Genomic DNA, 18,966 nt, shown 5'->3' with positions numbered 1-18,966 from the left:
CAAATAATATTGATTAAAAGACCAGTTGACAGGCATTTCCAAGAAAGTCGCCCTCAAAATAAAAAAAACTATGACCGCCGCTTGATGCCAAGGAGTGAAGTCTAAAAATAATGTCTTTGTTGACTGTGTGAATTAGGTACAGAAGAACCTAATACATAATCTGCAGATAAGCTGGAATAATATATGTATTTTCAACCGCGGTTATTACATGTTATTACAAGCCACTACAAAAATAACCCTTCATCAGTTATTAAACCGTTCATTTTTGCCAACAACAAACAAACTTCCCAAACCAACAGCGAAATATGAAAAAACAGTGCACCCAAACTAACAGAGCCCAGCCCAGCAATCCCGGATATTAATATACGAATGTTTTCCTTGCCGCAATACCGTGGTAAACAAAATATTCATACTGAGATGAAGATTTCTTCGGGGCGGCGGCTCGCAATCTATCGGCATAATGGACCTGTTAAAGACAATACGCTCGGAAACATATTGGATGCAGCTCGACGAATGTGTAAGCGAGCGACTGCCGAGGGCCGGTGGCGCACTTGGAGGAGGATTTGGAAAGGATTTAGTTTTAGGAAAACGCAAAATACTGCCGAAATGAATTAAGAATAAGTGCATCATTTTGATCGACTCTCTGATTCTATTACTGGTAGTCGATTATAATTAGTAACCAATATACAATTTAATAGATATGTATTTAACAGACCTACGGCTGAAATGATGATTATGGTTGATGATGATCGTCGATCGATCTAAAATTAGGCTTTTCGATCTAAATCTAGCCCCTAGATTAAAAAAAATCATGCTTTTTGGCGCTCCTTGGCATGCTTATTGCATCCAGCAGTGGACTGAAATTCATATAATTTTTCTGGCAGTGATGTCTTTCTACTGAAAAGAAGAAAAGAGATCGAAATGTTAAGATAGCGTAGTTTGTATCCTTGGAGGATGCGAAAATAGCAGTAGATGTCTGCTGTAAAGTAAATTAATGTTTATTTCTCACCAACATAACAGATAATATTATGATAACAAACAATCAGGAAAAACAAAAAGTAAGAATGTTGGTGGGTTGATACCTGAACTAGGAAGATTCCTGTGTCTCAGGTTACCAACCCTCCACCCCATACAATGGTCTATATTATAAATAAATAGATTATAATAACATTTGAGAAAATAACAATTATAAAAGTATGCGAATTTTGAGAATGAGAATGTCTAAGTAAATAAATATTCTTGGACATTTTACACTACGCTTCTAGTCCCAAACTAAGAAAAGCTTTTATTATAATAATAAGTATAAAAAATAGATATTCGAAGTGATTCAAATCTTCTCCCGGTACCCCAAATCCTTAGCTCGCGATAAATCGTCGCTACATCTGGGCCGGCGCTCTGTTCAATTTTATTACTATTCCCGACTTATTTGATTCGGCCGTCAAAGCGGGCGAACACTCTGGCTACATTACCGGCGGCCTTATCTCGTCTTTGAAGCCATCTCCAGCTCTCCCAGGCATAATGGGAACGGGTTGTGATCCTGAACAATTTGGAATCTTTCTCGTATTGTTTTGAACGCTGAAAGAAATAGGTTGTGCGAATTTTCCGAATTAACTTTGTGTGAAAAGAGGAAAAAGAAATCAGGTTTACAGGTACATCGGTCATTCTACTTCTGGTTTGCGAATGCCTAATAGACGTTTTATTATGATGTTTTGATTGAGCACCAATAAATAATTATTTTTCAAAAATCTTCCGATTTGTAATAGAATGTCCTAAACTATTTAATCAATCTAAACCATTATTTTTTGGAAAGGGATAAATCTTTTACATAGGACCTAATATTGCTGAACAAATTATTTTCATATAAATTACAGGCTCGTTTCATTCCTCTTGAACACTCTTTCTTACTACATTGTAAAGATGTTCAGTAACCACTAACATAAATCACCCACAATTCACTTGCCAATAGATCCAGCACATGGCTGGAGGCATAAATTGAAATTCTACCCGATTTTCGACCACAAGATAGGTAGCAAGAATCTTCGAGGCACTTTCTCAGGAAATATTTCATACAAAGTCACGACAGTTTTACGACGAGATCCTTATAGCTTATCGATGTAACATTTCTGTATTGCAAATAAAATGTTTTACAACCGTATTTCACTGTTACGCTACTGCAAAAACGGCATTGTCGATATGAATACCCACAAAATATTAGGTAAGGCTTTTTATTTTCGTTTTTATATCCAATAATAATAAATAATAATGCCAGCTATTTTCAGTGGAATTCGCGATTGTGGTGCTCCCGGTTTTATGCGAAAAAAGTATTCTCAATACGGACAGTTTGCGGAAAAAGATCGCATTGGTGGGTTTCTGACGTTTCATATTTGAGTAATTAGTTTTGCGAAATTGAATTAATCACGATATTGATAGTACTTTAAACCGACTTAAAAAAGGATGGATGGATGTTCTTAATTGGACTAGGTAGTCTGACTGTATATTTTTTTCATGAAAAGTTTATTAAATTAGCAAATTAATGTAAATACCTAAATCGTTTAAAAACTAAGTAACCAAACCACCTAAAGTAAATAATAAGAATAGATCAAAATTAAATAAAAGAACACTTGAAAATAAGACTATTAGACTAGGCGCAGACCACCGATTTTTATTTGGCCGATAGTTGGGCCTGATTTTAATTTGTATGAAGAATCGGCCAAATCAAATCGGTGTAATGTGCGCACTTCCATACATGCCCATACTGATCAACTGCCCGACTAAACTATCGGCCGACGAAAAATCGATGGTCTGCGCCTAGGCTTAGTCTAGACTATTTAGACTTGATGATGAAAATAAATGACTGTAATTAAATTACCATTCGTTGCTCACCAGGAAGTGCTGAAAGTGAGTCCAGTCAGCACTGTGGTGTCGCCGTTCGCGTTGAGCCTGCCTCTGTGCCAGCTGGCTTCGGTGGCGAAAGGACATGCCAAGGAGGAACTTATGTCTGCCCTCGGGATACCGAGAGAAAGTGAGGTGAGTGTGGAGTAGCTAATCTATCTATATATATAAAAATGAAACCCGTTTCGCGTTGTCACGGCATCACGTGTGAACGGCTGAACCGATTTCGATAATTCTTTTTTTTTAATGTTTGTGGAAGTCCAAGGATGGTTCTTATGGAAAAAAATATTAAGAAAATCTCTACGCTAAGGCGGTACGAAGTTCGCCGGGTCAGCTAGTAAACTATAAATATTATCGACTTATTAAGTCCTCTGGTGGAAGCGCAGGACCGTTCGTTGTGGAAATACTTGGAGATATCTTTGTCCAGTAGACGTCATTTGGTTGGCACGATAGAATTAGAACAGCGTTAAATCTTATTTATTATATTTATCCGTGGCCTTCGTCACCGTGGGCCACGGCATATACTGAGTGAGGTCCCGTTGCAGTGGGCATCTTGTTGGTGAATGGGTGGCACTGCTAAGTTTACTCTTGTTTTTATTTTTCTCTTCTTCCATTATTATGAATTGCCTGTATTTGTGCGATGTCCATTGTAATAAATGTATCTTTCTTTTTTTCTTATTGCGCACTTTAAATTAACATCATTTTCAGTAACAAACCAATCGCTAGTAGGTAAATACTTATTAGTACTTGCCTTTTTGTTGACATTTTTTTTTTAATTCAAAAAATCCTCAATGCGTTGGATGGTTAGCAAGCAAAATAAAGTATTCGTGACTTTAGTATAAAATTAACTATTGGCCTAACATTATTTTCAGATTAAAAACTACTACATCAATGTCTACAGAGAACTGTTAGTGTTTTTGAGCTCTACCCTCATGCTGAAGAACATGATATACCTGAACGATAGCCTGGAGGTGGACCGGGCCGTAATGAATGCGTCGAGTTATTACGGGGTCCGTATAGACAAAGTCGGGTTTCGGTATCCGAAAGCAGCAGCCAAGTTTATGAACCATTGGGTAAGTTACAAATACTCGTAGTCACTACAGTAAAAAGCATTAGGATATACTGCTTCAATTTAAGCAAGAAACAACTGACTGTTCTTATAAAAACATTAAGAAAACTCGTGTGTAGTAAAATGGTCTTCTAAAGCGTAAATTCAAATAAATAATTTATGTAATCTATATATATAAAAATGAAACCCGTTTCGCGTTGTCACGGCATCACGTGTGAACGGCTGAACCGATTTCGATAATTCTTTTTTTTAAATGTTTGTGGAAGTCCAAGGATGGTTCTTACGGAAAAAAATATTAAGAAAATCTCTACGCTAAGGCGGTACGAAGTTCGCCGGGTCAGCTAGTCACGTTATAAAATAATTTTCAGTTCGCACAAGAAACACTCTACCGTGTCGCCACTTTGATTGATGAAGAAGACATCGACAATACAACGTCCATGGTTATACTAAACGGCATATATTTTAAAGTAAGTTTAATTTCGTATAACATTTATAAGTATTTTGGGCTCACTTTAGACAATCGTAGCAACAAACTTATCAAACTCTTGGCGTAGATTTTAGTCAGCATAATAGTAAAACTGATAGTGGGGATTGTCCACTGATCGGTCACATGCTCAGCAGGACGAAGTCTGTTTTAGAAATAAGATACTAACATAGCCTAAGTTTTTACTAACATTATGGATCCCTGTTATCTGAAATAAATACTTTTTATTTTTTTATTTATTTTATTTATTTATTTATTTATAATTCTTTAAAATTAGTAATTTTTATTTGCATCTCTTTAAAAACCTTTACTTTATTCCAGGTCGCATGGGACCAACCTTTTGACGGTCAGTTTACAAGGCCCCAAAAATTTTATGACTTGAGCAACAAAATTTGGATGATCCCAATGTTTAGCATAATTGACAGTTTAAAGTTTTTAGACGATGTCAACAATCATGTGAAGGTAAAGAGTAAAAATATCTTTGTTTGAAAATCACGAGTTCGATACACTTAAAAATTGATCAATCACTTCGGTTGGACACCAATAGGTCCAATTTAGCGATCTTATATACATCTTTGTAGGTGGCTCATAAAGTTTTTATATCGAAACTTAGTTAAAAAAGTTATCTACTTGACTATACGATACGAAGTACTAACCTGCTAGGGCCGATGCCTGCTCCAGTCGAGTCATTTTGAGGAGAGACCCTCTTTAGGATGGCATACCCTGAAACAAAAAACGCTTTGGCTTATTTTAAACAACCCAAAATCCAACCTCATTTTAAAAAGTTATTATCTTCTCTTTCAGATTGTAAACCTAAACCTAATGGCTCCAGGAGCAACCATAACATTTTTCCTCCCAGAGAACAGGGCAGGCTTACCAGACCTCATCAACAAGTTCTCCAATAACCCTTATCTGTTGAAGAAGATGATGAGCGAGTTGCGAATAAAAACGATGCCTATGAGGTTGTATCTCCCTAGGATGAAGATCAAGACGTACGTCGACTGGACTGGTTTTATAAGACTGGTATGGTACTGGTATGAAATTGTACCAATTTAGTGCCTCTTTCCTGTGATGCAGATTTCGGCACGCGTGCGTGTTAAATTACGTTGCTGGTTGCAGCAAGGACAAACATTTCGTATTATGTACCCGCAGCGAATCCGCAATCGCAGTCTACACGCACGCGGAATTGAATGAAAAACTTGTATGAAATAATGAAATGCAGGCCGCCCGCATACAGTCGAGATCCGCACGCGTGTCGAAATCCGCATCAAAGGAAAAAGCAACTTAAGAGTTTGGGTAGCGTGTATTCCAATCGCTAAGTTTATTTTTTCATGGTTTACTTATTTATTTTCTTTATAATATTCATGTCTCAAAATTTAATAGAACTTATGTAAGACACACGCTTGTCCGGTTTTATTTACAATTCACCATTTTCAGGAACCTGTAAGTAGCTTTTATATTTAAAATCGTATTATTGCCTTTTCCAGATAGGCGTTAATGACATTTTCTCTGTAAACGACTCTGGTTTAGAAGGGATGCTGGAAAAGGACTCGAAGGGCAAAGTGTACCTGAGTAAGGCGAAGCAAAAGGTCTTCCTGGAAATGGACGAGACGGGGATGACGTGGTTTCAGAACCCAGTTAATACAGGTCGGTTTAAATAACCTTCAAAATTTAAATAATCTATTCACGTCATTTTTACGGTCTAAAAATTATATTATAGACTAAGAACTAGTGAACGCTTGACCTCCATTATTATCTATAGTACCTACTCGTACATGCATGGATATAGAACTAGTGCACATTTAGTTTAAGACTACGCGCAGACCACCGATTTTTAGTTGGCCGATAGTTGGGCCCGATCTTAATTTGTATGAAGAATCGGCCAAATCAAATCGGTGTAATGTGCGCACTTCCATACATGCCCATAGTGATCAACTGCCCGACTAAACTATCGCACGACGAAAAATCGATGGTCTGCGCCTAGGCTAAGTGACGTCAATGTTTTTTTTCCGAAAATCAACTGAATTTTAATTATGAATGATTTTCATTTTATCAAATTCTTCGTTATAATTTTTAAAATAAAACCCTTGATGTTAATCACGTCATAATTAATCCATTAACATACGCAACTCAGAAGTGTTGCCTTTAACAAAAAAAAACAATACCAATAGTGGTAAATCACCAAAAGTAGATCTTGAGCCATTTCAGACGATAAGACTCGAATTGATCGACGATGATGATAATGATAAATTGAACTTTTTTTCACAGACAAAGAACGGGCCGCTCGCGAGTTCGCCGAGTTCGGAGACAACCTTGAACAGGTGGTGTTTGACCACCCCTTTCTGTTCGTGGTACAGTTGGCGGGCAAGGGAGAGCCCCACCATTTGCTGACTGGCGCTTTTTACGGCCCAGAGGAAGAAGAGTAACTGCCTGTTTAATAATCATCTGATGCTGTTTAGTTGATGGTAGTTTAATTAAGTTCCCATGACATAAATGCCACTTAAATAATATGCCAATTATAATATTTTTTCAGCCTTTTTATGTAATAATTACTAGTTGTCATGTGTTTTGGTCCTAACTGCCTAGTTTTAAGTCCCTACAACGATGATAGAGATAAGAAGCAACTATAAGGCTGAGTTGCACCACCTAACTTTGACCGTAACTATGACGATAACCGGTGTGTTTGTATGGAGTTTGACAGATTTTTGACGTTTGTCAAAGTTAAAGTAAGATGGTGCAACCCAGCCTAAGAGTCTTGCTAACTTTATGTAGTTAGTAAAAATATACTAACTACTTACATATTTAGTTGGTACATATTTAGGCACATTTCTCATAAATTCTAGATTTACGTAAACTAAAACGTCGCAACAGCAAACAATCAAAAAGGTCAAACTTCATTAGATAATTTTAGTCAAGTTTCATTAATTACGAACTTTCGCTTCCTCGTAACAGTTCTCCATCCATCACTTAACTAACAATGACAGTTACTCAAACAACGCTTTTTTATTTTTATTACAAGACTAAATGGCAATTAAAAACTAAATGCGAGTAAAGGTCGATTGTCACGGCACGCGGCGCGCACGCGTAGGGCGGGCGGTCAAGTGACAAAAGGGCACAATAAGCCTTTCAAATTGCAGGGAATTATGACAATTTGACTGTTCATTGGTGAGCAGTCGGTGTGTGATTGGCTTTAGAAGGGTACATTCTAAATTAGCGTTCGGAAACGTACATACAAAAAAAGAGTTAAAAATATTTTTGTTTGAATAGATATAACAGTAAAGCTAACGTTCCAGTAGCCGTATTTTAATGCACTAGATTTAAATTCAGACCTAAGATGTTTTTGTCTTTGGAAATCATACATCTTCATACAAATTATTCATTAACAAATAGCTTATCTATACTAATATCTATACTATCCATACTAATATTATAAATGCGAGAGTAACCTGTCTGTCTGTCTGTCTTGCTTCCACGCCTAAACCACTAAACCGATTTTGATGAAATTTGGCATAGAGATAGTTTGAGTCCCGGGAAAGGACATAGGATAGTTTTTATCCCGGTTTTTGAAATAGGGACGCGCGCGATAAAGTTTTTCTGTGACAGACAAATTTCCACGCGGGCGAAGCCGCGGGCGGAAAGCTAGTAGCTAATATTTGAAAGCACTTCCTCAGAGCTTAGTAAATAATAGAGCTTCAATGAACGTTGTCGACCGTTAATATAATATTAAATTAATTAGTATATTGCTACTATTATTTTGGTTTTATTAAAATGTTTTTGTACATAATGAAATAATGAAAGTAACTTCCTATTCATGTTAAAGAAATATCGTGACTAAGTTCACAAAACATTATAGAAATTGGAATTCTGTGTTCCTGGAACCAAAGACTTCGGAATCGGATCAGAATTTTACAGACAACCTTTTTATGATAAAACTAGGTAACAACATGGCTTACCAAAGCTCTAAGAAAAATATCTGTGCCAGTTCTTAGAAGAAGCACGGCAACAAAACCACTGATGGATTTGACTTTAATCAGAGACTTTCTTCATGTGAAAAAGGTTATTCTTTCACTCAAACATTGAACTGCTTTATTTCTCTAAAATCTACCAATCAAGAATCTAAAGTACAGAAGATAGAACACCAAGCTAAACATTATAGCATCTTATGTAGTCGTAACTATCTATTTTTCAACAAAATGTATTTTGATGTGCTGTAGTAAGGACATTGCTGTTCCTTCTCCTAAGACTTGGAGTTTGAACCTCGAAACTGGCAGCCGTGACGTAGCCGGCCACGTCAGCAGTACAAAGTGGCCGGCCTTCAAACATAATTGATTTAAAAGCAAGACAAAGTGGCACAAAACCTATCCTTTAAGTCACAGTACAGTTAAACAGTAGTCCTCGATACTATCAGTATAATACGTCAATATTTAAGTATGTCTAAGAATGAAATTATTTTATGGGGAGAAAAGTTCGATCACGGGCTGGAAGACGTAGCGTGGGCAGGCCTCCTACTAGCAGCGCAGGACCGTGCATTGTGGAAACCCTTGGGGGAGGCCTTTGTCCAGCAGTGGACGTCATTTGGCTGAAACGAACGAACAAACGATGGGGAGTATCTCTCATAAAATATAGTATTTATAACCAAACTAGAAAAAACCTCTCGTTTTTCTACATACCTACAAAATAAGACAATATTACAAAAGTAATTATCTGTTTATTACATTTTCACGCCCAAACTAAAACTACACTACTACAAAGAATACTTCAACAAGCTAAAGTCTTTGCTAAGCAAGTATTTGCTTTTTCATAAAGTCAAATTTTGGAGAGCTTTCTAAGTTAAGAAGACGACGTAAGTCTTATACTTTTTATAATCGGTACTTCAAGAGACCAGGCCTCTTCTACTAAAGGTACTGAGGACGCCTGTACTATGGCTAAGCCCTGTCCGGCGTCCGGTCCGGCGTTGTCCGAAGCCAGCTAATTGAGTCCCGCAGGACGTCACGTCGGATAAAAGGGCCCGTTGAAAGTTCCCTCACTTGTCAGATCGGGAATATGTTGAAAATCCGTACAGCTTTTTGTACTGAACATCATGTATTAGATCAATAAGTTTCAAGAGTAATATTTAGGTACACTTTTCTAGGAACATTTCAAATCTACTCGTATGTCTAAATTGCGTACATCTCTGATACTTTACGTACGATTATTTATTTAGCTAGTAGAATAAAAAGAAAGGCTAATAAAAAAATATCAATTTTCATCCAAAAGAAAATTTTGTATCAAAATTTTGAAATAAGATTGGTATTAGGTATAGAGAAGTGTGTTTTACATACCTACTGTAGAATTTATTACCAAAATCCGCCAAAAAAAATAAAAATAGGCAAAAAAATATCATAAAATTCAACAAGCTGAAGCCAGAACATCTGGGATTTAAAAGTTCTAAAATGCCCATATTTTTGTCCAAACAAAAAACTACCACTAACACTAATTTAGATTTCCCTGTAGTCATCGAACTCATAGGCGTTTAAAAATAAATAAGAAGGACTACAACCAAGCTTAATTTACAGGCTAGCTACATCATGTAGGATCTTAAAGTATATTGATGACAAGGATGCGTGGTCAGTTCAGTCTGCACATATTTGATGTACTTAAATTTGACTATTCTTACCGTTAGATAATTCCTGGCAATAAGTGGTGACTGAGTTTGTTCCGGCGTTTCTTCTCAGCACTTGCCATATGTTTGTCTCGAAGCGCTGGTAGGGCCCAAAAGATAAGGAGACATGTAAAGTGCCCCATAAGGGCTACCTTTTTCTTTTTTTATTATTTTCTATTGACGTTCATAAGTGCCACTTGTGGTCTAAACTGAATAAATATTTTTGATTTTGATTTTGATTTTTGATTAAAGTTCGACCTAAAGTGCCCATATTTTTGTCAAAACAAAAACCTACCATCGACAATGTCAATTTGACAGCCCCTAATTTAGATTCCCCGCCATCAAGCCCATCGGCGGCGCTCTGTATGCATGGCGCCTAACAGCATCCAAATCGGTAGTTATAACAATCAGAGACAATTAGCCGGCGCTTCAGTTGCGCGAGAGCAAAACATGATAGTGTTGACACTTAATCTTTATAATAACACTAAAATTAATCCTTAAATGTTAACACAGTAACTCAAACTTACAGTCACTATGAAAACGCGAGTGCAGTGGTCAAATCCAGGTGATCAAAAAGTAAGTAAGTAAACCTTATGCTGTGTGACGATTTCAGGAGTAATTAGAGAAAATTAAGCACATAGGAAACCTTTCAAGAAGCCTATTAGTTTTAGTAGTTGAATCGGAATAAGTTTTATACGTCACTTCTTCTCATTATTAATATTGTTCCGAATTGGTAAGCTAAACTTTTTATACATAGTGGCTTAACAACTAAAATTGTTTCTTAGGTTTTAGATCCAATGTTCTAACCAAGATGCCGGTCTGTACAAACTGCATTTAGCAAAAACGCGTCCCAGCTCCGCGGCTAAAATATGTAGATGAGCAATGTTTACATCGCTGCCGGCTCGAAGGCGGGATAATATATTTTTGGGTCCCGGGGGTGAGACGACACAATTTCTACAATAATTACAATGCATTGGATGCAAAATTTAATGAGAATTGTTTGAAGAGTAGTTAGTATGCAAATCGTACGTTTATCAACCCGTTTGCTTGTTAGTTATGCGTGCAAAAAGTTTGCATTTGATTGCAGCTTCAATAAAATAAAGTCCAGATATATCTTGGTCGTTGTGGAAATCCTTGGCGAAGACCTTTCTTTTTTCCTTCGTCCAGGGGTGGACGTTATTTGGCTGAAACAAATGAACGAACGATTGGGGGGTCAAAGTATGATTAAAGCTTTTAAATTCGTCTGATGTCGTCTTTACATACAACTAACGCTACACATAAATCTATAAATCCGGTTAACTGGAGACCAGTCATGAGGATTCAGTCCTTACCCCCAGCTTCTACATCTTTCCTTCCACTCTCCCTTTCTAACTACATTGCTTTACATTTCTGAAAATCCTAGTCATAAGACTAGACAACCAGCCCCAGATCCTTAAACATCTGCACTTGTAATTCGCATAGCCTTTCGTTCACTCCACGCTGTTGAACTATCTGTCAGCGTGAAATTGTGAATTCTGTCAGTTTATAATATAACGCGGTAGATTGTAAACTAACAGTGGGTTAGGTTAGGTTAGATTGTAATTTAACTACGTCAGATTATAATCTGACGGAATTCACAATTTTACGGTGACAATATATCCAAGGCCTAAACTACAGACTGAACCTGCCTCAAAATATCAACCCCAAGGCGAACTTCGGCCTTCACCTGAATCCAGCCTCTCACCTGCACCCAGAGCTGTATCAACTAGGCCGTCCACCGCACGTAAATCAAGTAGTACGGCGCGAAACCCTATATTATGAATGCTAAGTAGGTCAAAATCAGCCTTCATCTTTCGATCTTGACACACTCAAGAATACACACTACGAGGCGCTGCAACATTCAGCAACATTTTAGGACGCAGAACATATTGCGGGACTATTTCCACCTATCGTTCCCACCGCTGCAACTCCTGTGTAGCCAGGATCTGCAGCTTGACTGCCAATAAAAACCCAGCCAGTCAAGGTCAAGTTTGTCCCGGGGAAAGTTAAACTGTTATTAGACCCGCAACGAAATAATCAAAAGAACATAGGAGGAGTTCGAAGTTAAGGTTCGACTTCCATAACATATTACCAGCTGCCGACGCACGTTCGACTCGCATTGCCTCTCGGACATTTCATGCTTTCAGCTCAATTTCCCACCATGTCGATATGTGCCTAGTGTATAAGACCGAGCCTGCCTCAATATGCGCCTCTAAAATATCAACCCCAAGGCGAAGCTCGGCCTTCACCTCCATCCAGCCTCTTACCTGCACCCAAAGCTGCATCAATTAAGCCGTCCACCGCACGTAGATCAAGTAGTACGGCGCGAAACCCTATACAAAGAATGCTAAGTATGTCAAAATCAGCCTACATCTTTCAATATCGACACACTCAAGAATGACTCGCATCGCTCAATCTACGAGGCGCTGCAACGTTCAGCAACATTTTACGACTATTTCCACCTATCGTTCCCACCGCTGCAACTCCTGTGTAACCAGGATCTGCAGCTTGACCGCCACTAAAAACCCAACCAGTGCAGGTCAAGTTTGTCCCGCGAAAAGTTAAACTGTCATTGACCCGCAACGAAATAATCAAAAGAACATAGGAGGAATTCGAAGTTAAGGTTCGACTTCCATAACATATTACCAGCTGCCGACACACGTGCGACTCGCATTGCCTCTCGGACATTCCACGCTTTCAGCTCAACTTCCCACCATGTCGATATGTGCCTAGTGTATAAGACCGAGCCTGCCTCAATATGCGCCTCCAAAATATCAACCCCAAGGCGAACTTCGGCCTTCACCTCCATCCAGCCTCTCACCTGCACCCAAAGCTGCATCAATTAAGCCGTCCACCGCACGTAGATCAAGTAGTACGGTGCACAGAAAAATCGCGCGCCGCGCGCTCAGTGACAGGGTCATTTGTTAATGCGCTGAAATATGGCGGCGAGCGACGGCTATTCATTATAAGGCCGCTCGTTTGTGCCACACGTGTGAGCCTGTACCGACAGCAGAATAGGCAGGCTTGATTACAGAAAAGCTGATGTGACAGATGTAGAAATATTTTAAAATTGTCTTCAATATTCTAACGCGCCATTTGCCCCTCGACCTGCCTATGGATCCGCTTTCGTTGAGACGATTTATTCATGTATGTTAAATATACAATCACTTACACGATATCATTCTAGTCTTAAAATGTGTAGATAAATACTTGTACTTATAGCAATTTATGTAAGTGCCAACAAAATCGAAAATGTAAACCTAAGTACCTGCTCGGTAATAATATCATACAGTATTATAACTTCATATAAACCGACGAAACGCGAGCTTTCCTTCGAATTTCAAATCTCGGGACGCGGTCGAAATCCAAAAGTTAGGGTTAGGGGTGTCGCGAATGTGCCGACCGTGAACGGACGTCGATGGCCTAGCTAGTGTCGAAAATGACTAAGTTGATTGAATTTGACTACCGTCATTTACGGTCAAATTTGTCAAAAACAAGTTATTAACAGTCAAAAATGGTGATTTTCAGTCAGTTTGATTTGAAAAAAAAATTATATTGTATTAAACCAGCTTTTGCCCACGACTTCATCCGCCTGAAATTAAAGTAACAGGTCATTAAGTACTCATTATGATTAGTAGATTCAAAATTATTTTTGTATATTTTTTTAAATTAAATCTACTAACACAAAACAACACGCATTTTTATCCTATTCCATTCACAGAGTATTTTGTTTGTCTAAATAAATAAAAATTACAATCACAAAACTAGATAGAAATTCTAAGTGGACAGATGTAATTAGAATGGATACTGTAGGTGAGCAGCCCTATCGCATGTTGTCATACCGTGACGTACCGCGGGGCTGTTGACATTTATTTCAAAAATATGGCCGAGTTGGAATACTGTATAGATAGTATTACCGTGGTACCTGTCCCGAAACTAAAATAATTTCATGACATTATCTAGATTTTTTTCTAATGAGACAAAATGACAACAGACATTTTGATTTGTACTTGTAAATTTTACATACAATGTTAGATATAAAATACGCAAAATGACCCACAGTTTGTATGTGAAACACGATTTCATTTTTTGCTAATGCTACGCAGCCCAAACTTACTGTCACTGTTAATAGTAAAGCATTTTGTCTGCCGACCGTACCCCAGCCGGTGCATTCTCTGCAATGGCCGCTGTACCGAATATTCCCTCTCTTTCCAACTCACTACAACCATATACACCTGTCTCTGTTCCCCATGTGCAGGCATCTCTCTAGGCCTATGGGTTATTATATATGTTACGGTTAATGTGATAAATTGAAAATTATTAATAATAACCGGTTATTATGAATAATTACCGACAGTCGCGGTAAAAGTGATAAATTAATCACATTTAACAATGATTATTTAGTAATTCAACCTTTAGTACCAACAAATTTCATAAAAGAGAACAACATCTTTTGTACGTGCTCGTGTACAGCCAAACTTTTGAACGTTTAGATATCATATATTAATATAATTTGGCATAATGAGTTTGGAATGTTTCTTTCATAATATTACTTTTCCATGATGCCTATAACATAATGTTTTGATTTAAAGTGAAAAATAGGTTAAGGTGCGGCGGGGGTGGCCCTTGGGCCACCCCTAAGCCGCCTATTTAGTTTTATACACACATAAATGACCTCATATTAATCACATTTACCAAATCATGCGGTGATTATTCATAATAACCGGCGATTATTCATAATTTTCACATTTATCACTTTGACCGTAACATATATATCATATTTTTTATATCTCCAAATTGCTGGAAAAGTTGCAATTTTTATTTCCCATTTATATCAAAAGTCATATGTTTTAAAAATATGGGCCTCTGAAAGCTGTACTACCAATCGCTTACACCACCCATGCTTATTCAGTTACGGGACGGTATAAATGTGAAACAATTTCGTAAAATGACGTAGGTATAATTTTGCAATAGCAATTCTTAAAATATTAAAGTAAAACTTATAATTTTTTCATTAATTAAGTAAATACTCGTAGATACCACCAAGTGTAAGTGTGTAGATACCACATTATTGTAAGAAAGTTTGATCAATAAAATCATTAGTCAACAAAATAGTGGAAAATTATGCAAGTCAATAAAGCACTTTACCATAATGGCGTTGAATTTCCATATTTTTTATGACGTCTAGTAGAGTACACTATCACCATGCACAAGCATACACACGATAATTACTACTAATTAATTAAAGCACAAATAATCAAATTAAACTAAAATCAGCCGTCAGCTCCGAGCGACAGCGTTTTGACACTACAAAATGTATACCCACTTTGCTTTCAATTTATGAAAATTGTGTTTAGTTCCATTTTTGAATTTTTGTCAAAGGCATAAAATGCATACTGCCTCGTACGTTCTTCGGTCTCGGTACAAACAATCTGACACATTCAAATTGATTTTTAAATTTAAAAATAGAACAAAACGCAACAGCCTTTCCTGCGCCCGCACTTTTTAGTTGCGCTTAGTTTTCGTAATCTGAAAAAAGAATAAATCAAGTCATAAAGAAAGTACTCGTATGTCAGTTAGCCGGCTGTTAATGAGAAACGGACTAAGAACAGCAGGCAACTGTTGCGGGACAAAATAATGTATGATGAGTACGAGCTTGTTTACCCGAGTCATGGATATTTACAGTAGCTTTACTATTGAGTTTTTTTATTTTTTAAATGTAATCGCTAACGAGTGCGTAAAAAATCTATAATTTTAGTTCTTGAGTAACCGCTAGGAGCCCTGTAAATTTTTTACGCAGCTAATTTTAATGTAAACTCATGGTAAGGACACAGTTTGTGTATACTTGGACCGCCGTTCGCGTAGCGGAATACTATTCCAGAGGTCACGGGTTCGATCCCCGCACAATACAAACATTTGTGTGCATGAACATAATATCTGTTTTATTGGTCTGAGTGTTTTAAATGCACAATGTACATTTTATGTAAGTATGTATTTACAAAACAAAACCTACCAAACTCCGATTTTGCTAAACATCTACCTGTACTACCTAGTACCTAGACCTACCTACCTACACAACCTTTACCCACTGGGTATACTCAGCGGATTAGCCCGCCCCCAGGTCATCGGTATGCACCGCCTCCACGGCGTGACATCTGAATAAATGATTTGACGTAATAACAGTCGGCCATTAACGCCCATCGTGTCCGATGTGCCACTCGTGAGCTATTTGCGATTTGATGATAGCTATTAAATGCAACCAATTAGTTTCAATTCAATTGATTATGCTTATCCCTTTTCTCTTGGAATGGAAGCAGAAACGAACGTAGAGACACGTTCGTTTTCGGTAAAATTCTAAGGCTGAGTAGCACCATCTTACTTTAACTTTGATAAACGTCAAACATTAATCAAACTCCATACAAAAAGCATCGGTTATTGTCATTGTTATGGTTAAAATAAGGTGGTGCAACTCAGCCTAACAGTTAAATTAATTCGAAATAGGCTTTTTCCCAAAGATTTTTTTCCAAAACAATGCACTTTTTTTACGGGAATAGCATCATTTTCATGATTTTCTTACACCAATATGTTTCATCAATAAAACGTATAGCTACGTCAATGTTATACTCGTATGTATGATTTATCTGAATTTTTTTTAGGAATATAATATTGTAAAGTATAGGTTTAAATTCATTCGCTATTCCTATTCCTACTACTCTCTTTATTTATTAATCCGGGCATTTTCAAGGCGAGAGTGAATAGGCACTTACAGGGCAGATATTAAAATGTACCATCCTAGACTGCATCTCATTTAACACCAGGTGCGATTGCGGTCAAATACCTGCCTTGTTATGCATAAAAAAATTAAAGCTGCTCATGTAACGCACGAAACGTATGCGAGCCTATTAAACAAATTAAACGATACACAAAAGCAAATACAAAACAGTAAACCCATTTGTACACGAGCAAACATTTGCATGTAACACCGCCGATGTAGCCGACGAACAGGCGTCTAGGGCACAACAGTTTGTAATTTGCAAATGAAAGTTTACCCGAACTGAGCTCGTCATCTCAGAGCCTGGGGGCACTTGCGACGCGAGTGATGGGACGTATCGGTTTTTTACCGGGGATTACATTCAAACCGATTTATTTTCATAATTATTATTATTGACGGGATTGCTACCATGTACCTTTACCTTGATTCCGATATTTCGGCACTGTTGCAAGCGCCATCATCACGGAGTAACTGAGGAAAATTGCGGGTGAGATTTTATGCTATTTTTAAATTCAAATTCAATCATTTATTTGCTAGAATATCATATCATTTTAAAGGTGTTCATTCAGCCAAATGACGTCCTGCTGGACAAAGGTCTCCACCAAGGATTTCCACAATGACCTGGTCCTGCGCTGCCTGCATCAAGGTACTTCCCAAGATCTTCACCTGATCGTCGGTACCTAATGGGAGGCCTACCCACACTGCCCCTTTTTATGTGTAAGTAGAATGTACGACACGTACCTACACTGTGTGTCTGTGGTAAGTGGCCATATCATAATAATATCTGTGAATATCACAAGATCTATTTTTTCACAATGATTAACTCAAGCAGTTTTAAAAAATGTGTCAAGGATTACCGAATATTTAGTGCACTCTATACTTTCTACAGTGGTCTCTCTACCGATAGTACCGATATATCATTTCAAAGTTACCGGTGTCAAAAACAGAGCGCACCCTGGTGAGCTCTTTTCTTGAAAAGGATAGGGCTCGTAACTTGACACAAAAAAGTAAGCACCATATGTACCGAAATGATAATATTACCGGTGTTAGCTACAGAAATGGAAAATGCTCAGCTTTAAATACGAAACTGTATTCAGATCACCTAAAAAGCACAAAAGGCAAAAAAACAGAATTATATCAAAAAACAAGATGGCTAACACCGTTGCTAAGCTGCAGTCCATAGACCATGGCCTAGCATCGGTGTTACCAGATCTGTCGCCAACAACCGGTTTAAATAAATACCGGTAATATTCCATTCGCGGCCATCACTACAAATGAGACAGACGTAACTATACCGTGATTTCTGCGGGCCTACTATGGCACACGTTGTCTAGGTTTATTTGAGAGGTGCTGTCGTGTGTGTGATTAAGCATAATTTTAATTGTATAATCCCTGGTTTGTCAATCCCATAATGCAATGCCAGATAGCTATGGTGACTCGTCAAATCTAACACCCAGTGTTTCGCTTTTTTTCAATCCACTTTAGTCTTCGATAACACGAGTGTTGATTGCTTCTTTCTCACTCTGGTATTCAACTTTACATGAGAATAAATGGGAATATCGGAAATTACTTTACCTAATTTTTCGAGGCTCAAAATTCCTTTATTTCTAAAAGGTCTTCTAACCTAGGTTTGAAAAGTCTAGACAGATTTACAGTCTAATTCTAACTAAACCTAACAAAACGGCTAGTAGAGACTCGACTTTGAGCCTGTCGATACCTTCCCCGAACTCTATGCCTGAACAATATCACCTGACCCTGGCCAGAGTAAACAGATATGTACCACACCGTATGTAAAAATTAAACCAATTAAAAAATGTTGGTCTGTGAACTTCCACCTGCAGGTCATATCAATGGCTCCACCGGCTTATGAATAGCGATCTTAGTAGCGTAATGCACCGAAAACTTTAAGTAAGAAATACGGGATTATGTTAATGCTAAGCGGCTTCAACATTCAAATCCGATCTGAAGCTGGCCCCTTGGATCCGCCGAATTTTCAATTGTACCCGCCGGTCTGGACTAATATAGCTAAGTTTGAACAGCTTGGCCATATTTAAAGCAAGCAAGCTTGTATCTTTAATACTAACTTAGCA

At 37.7% G+C, this 18,966-nt stretch overlaps 1 protein-coding gene across 1 annotated transcript; it reads left to right on the top strand.

Annotated features, from left to right (window-relative positions):
- Positions 1 to 460: 460 nt before the first annotated feature.
- serpin-33 (serine protease inhibitor 33) lies at positions 461 to 6,871 on the top strand. The gene is made up of 8 exons (XM_028316319.1): positions 461 to 517; positions 2,887 to 3,027; positions 3,765 to 3,965; positions 4,330 to 4,428; positions 4,767 to 4,907; positions 5,250 to 5,468; positions 5,933 to 6,092; positions 6,714 to 6,871. The coding sequence occupies exons 1-8, from the start codon at positions 461 to 463 to the stop codon at positions 6,869 to 6,871; spliced, it is 1,176 nt and encodes a 391-aa protein (XP_028172120.1).
- Positions 6,872 to 18,966: the final 12,095 nt, after the last annotated feature.

Source organism: Ostrinia furnacalis, unplaced genomic scaffold (genome assembly GCF_004193835.3).
Source record: "Ostrinia furnacalis isolate ACB-3 unplaced genomic scaffold, ASM419383v2 OfSCF5576, whole genome shotgun sequence".
Lineage (NCBI taxonomy): Eukaryota > Metazoa > Arthropoda > Insecta > Lepidoptera > Crambidae > Ostrinia > Ostrinia furnacalis.
This window is presented reverse-complemented; position numbering and strand designations above follow the sequence as displayed.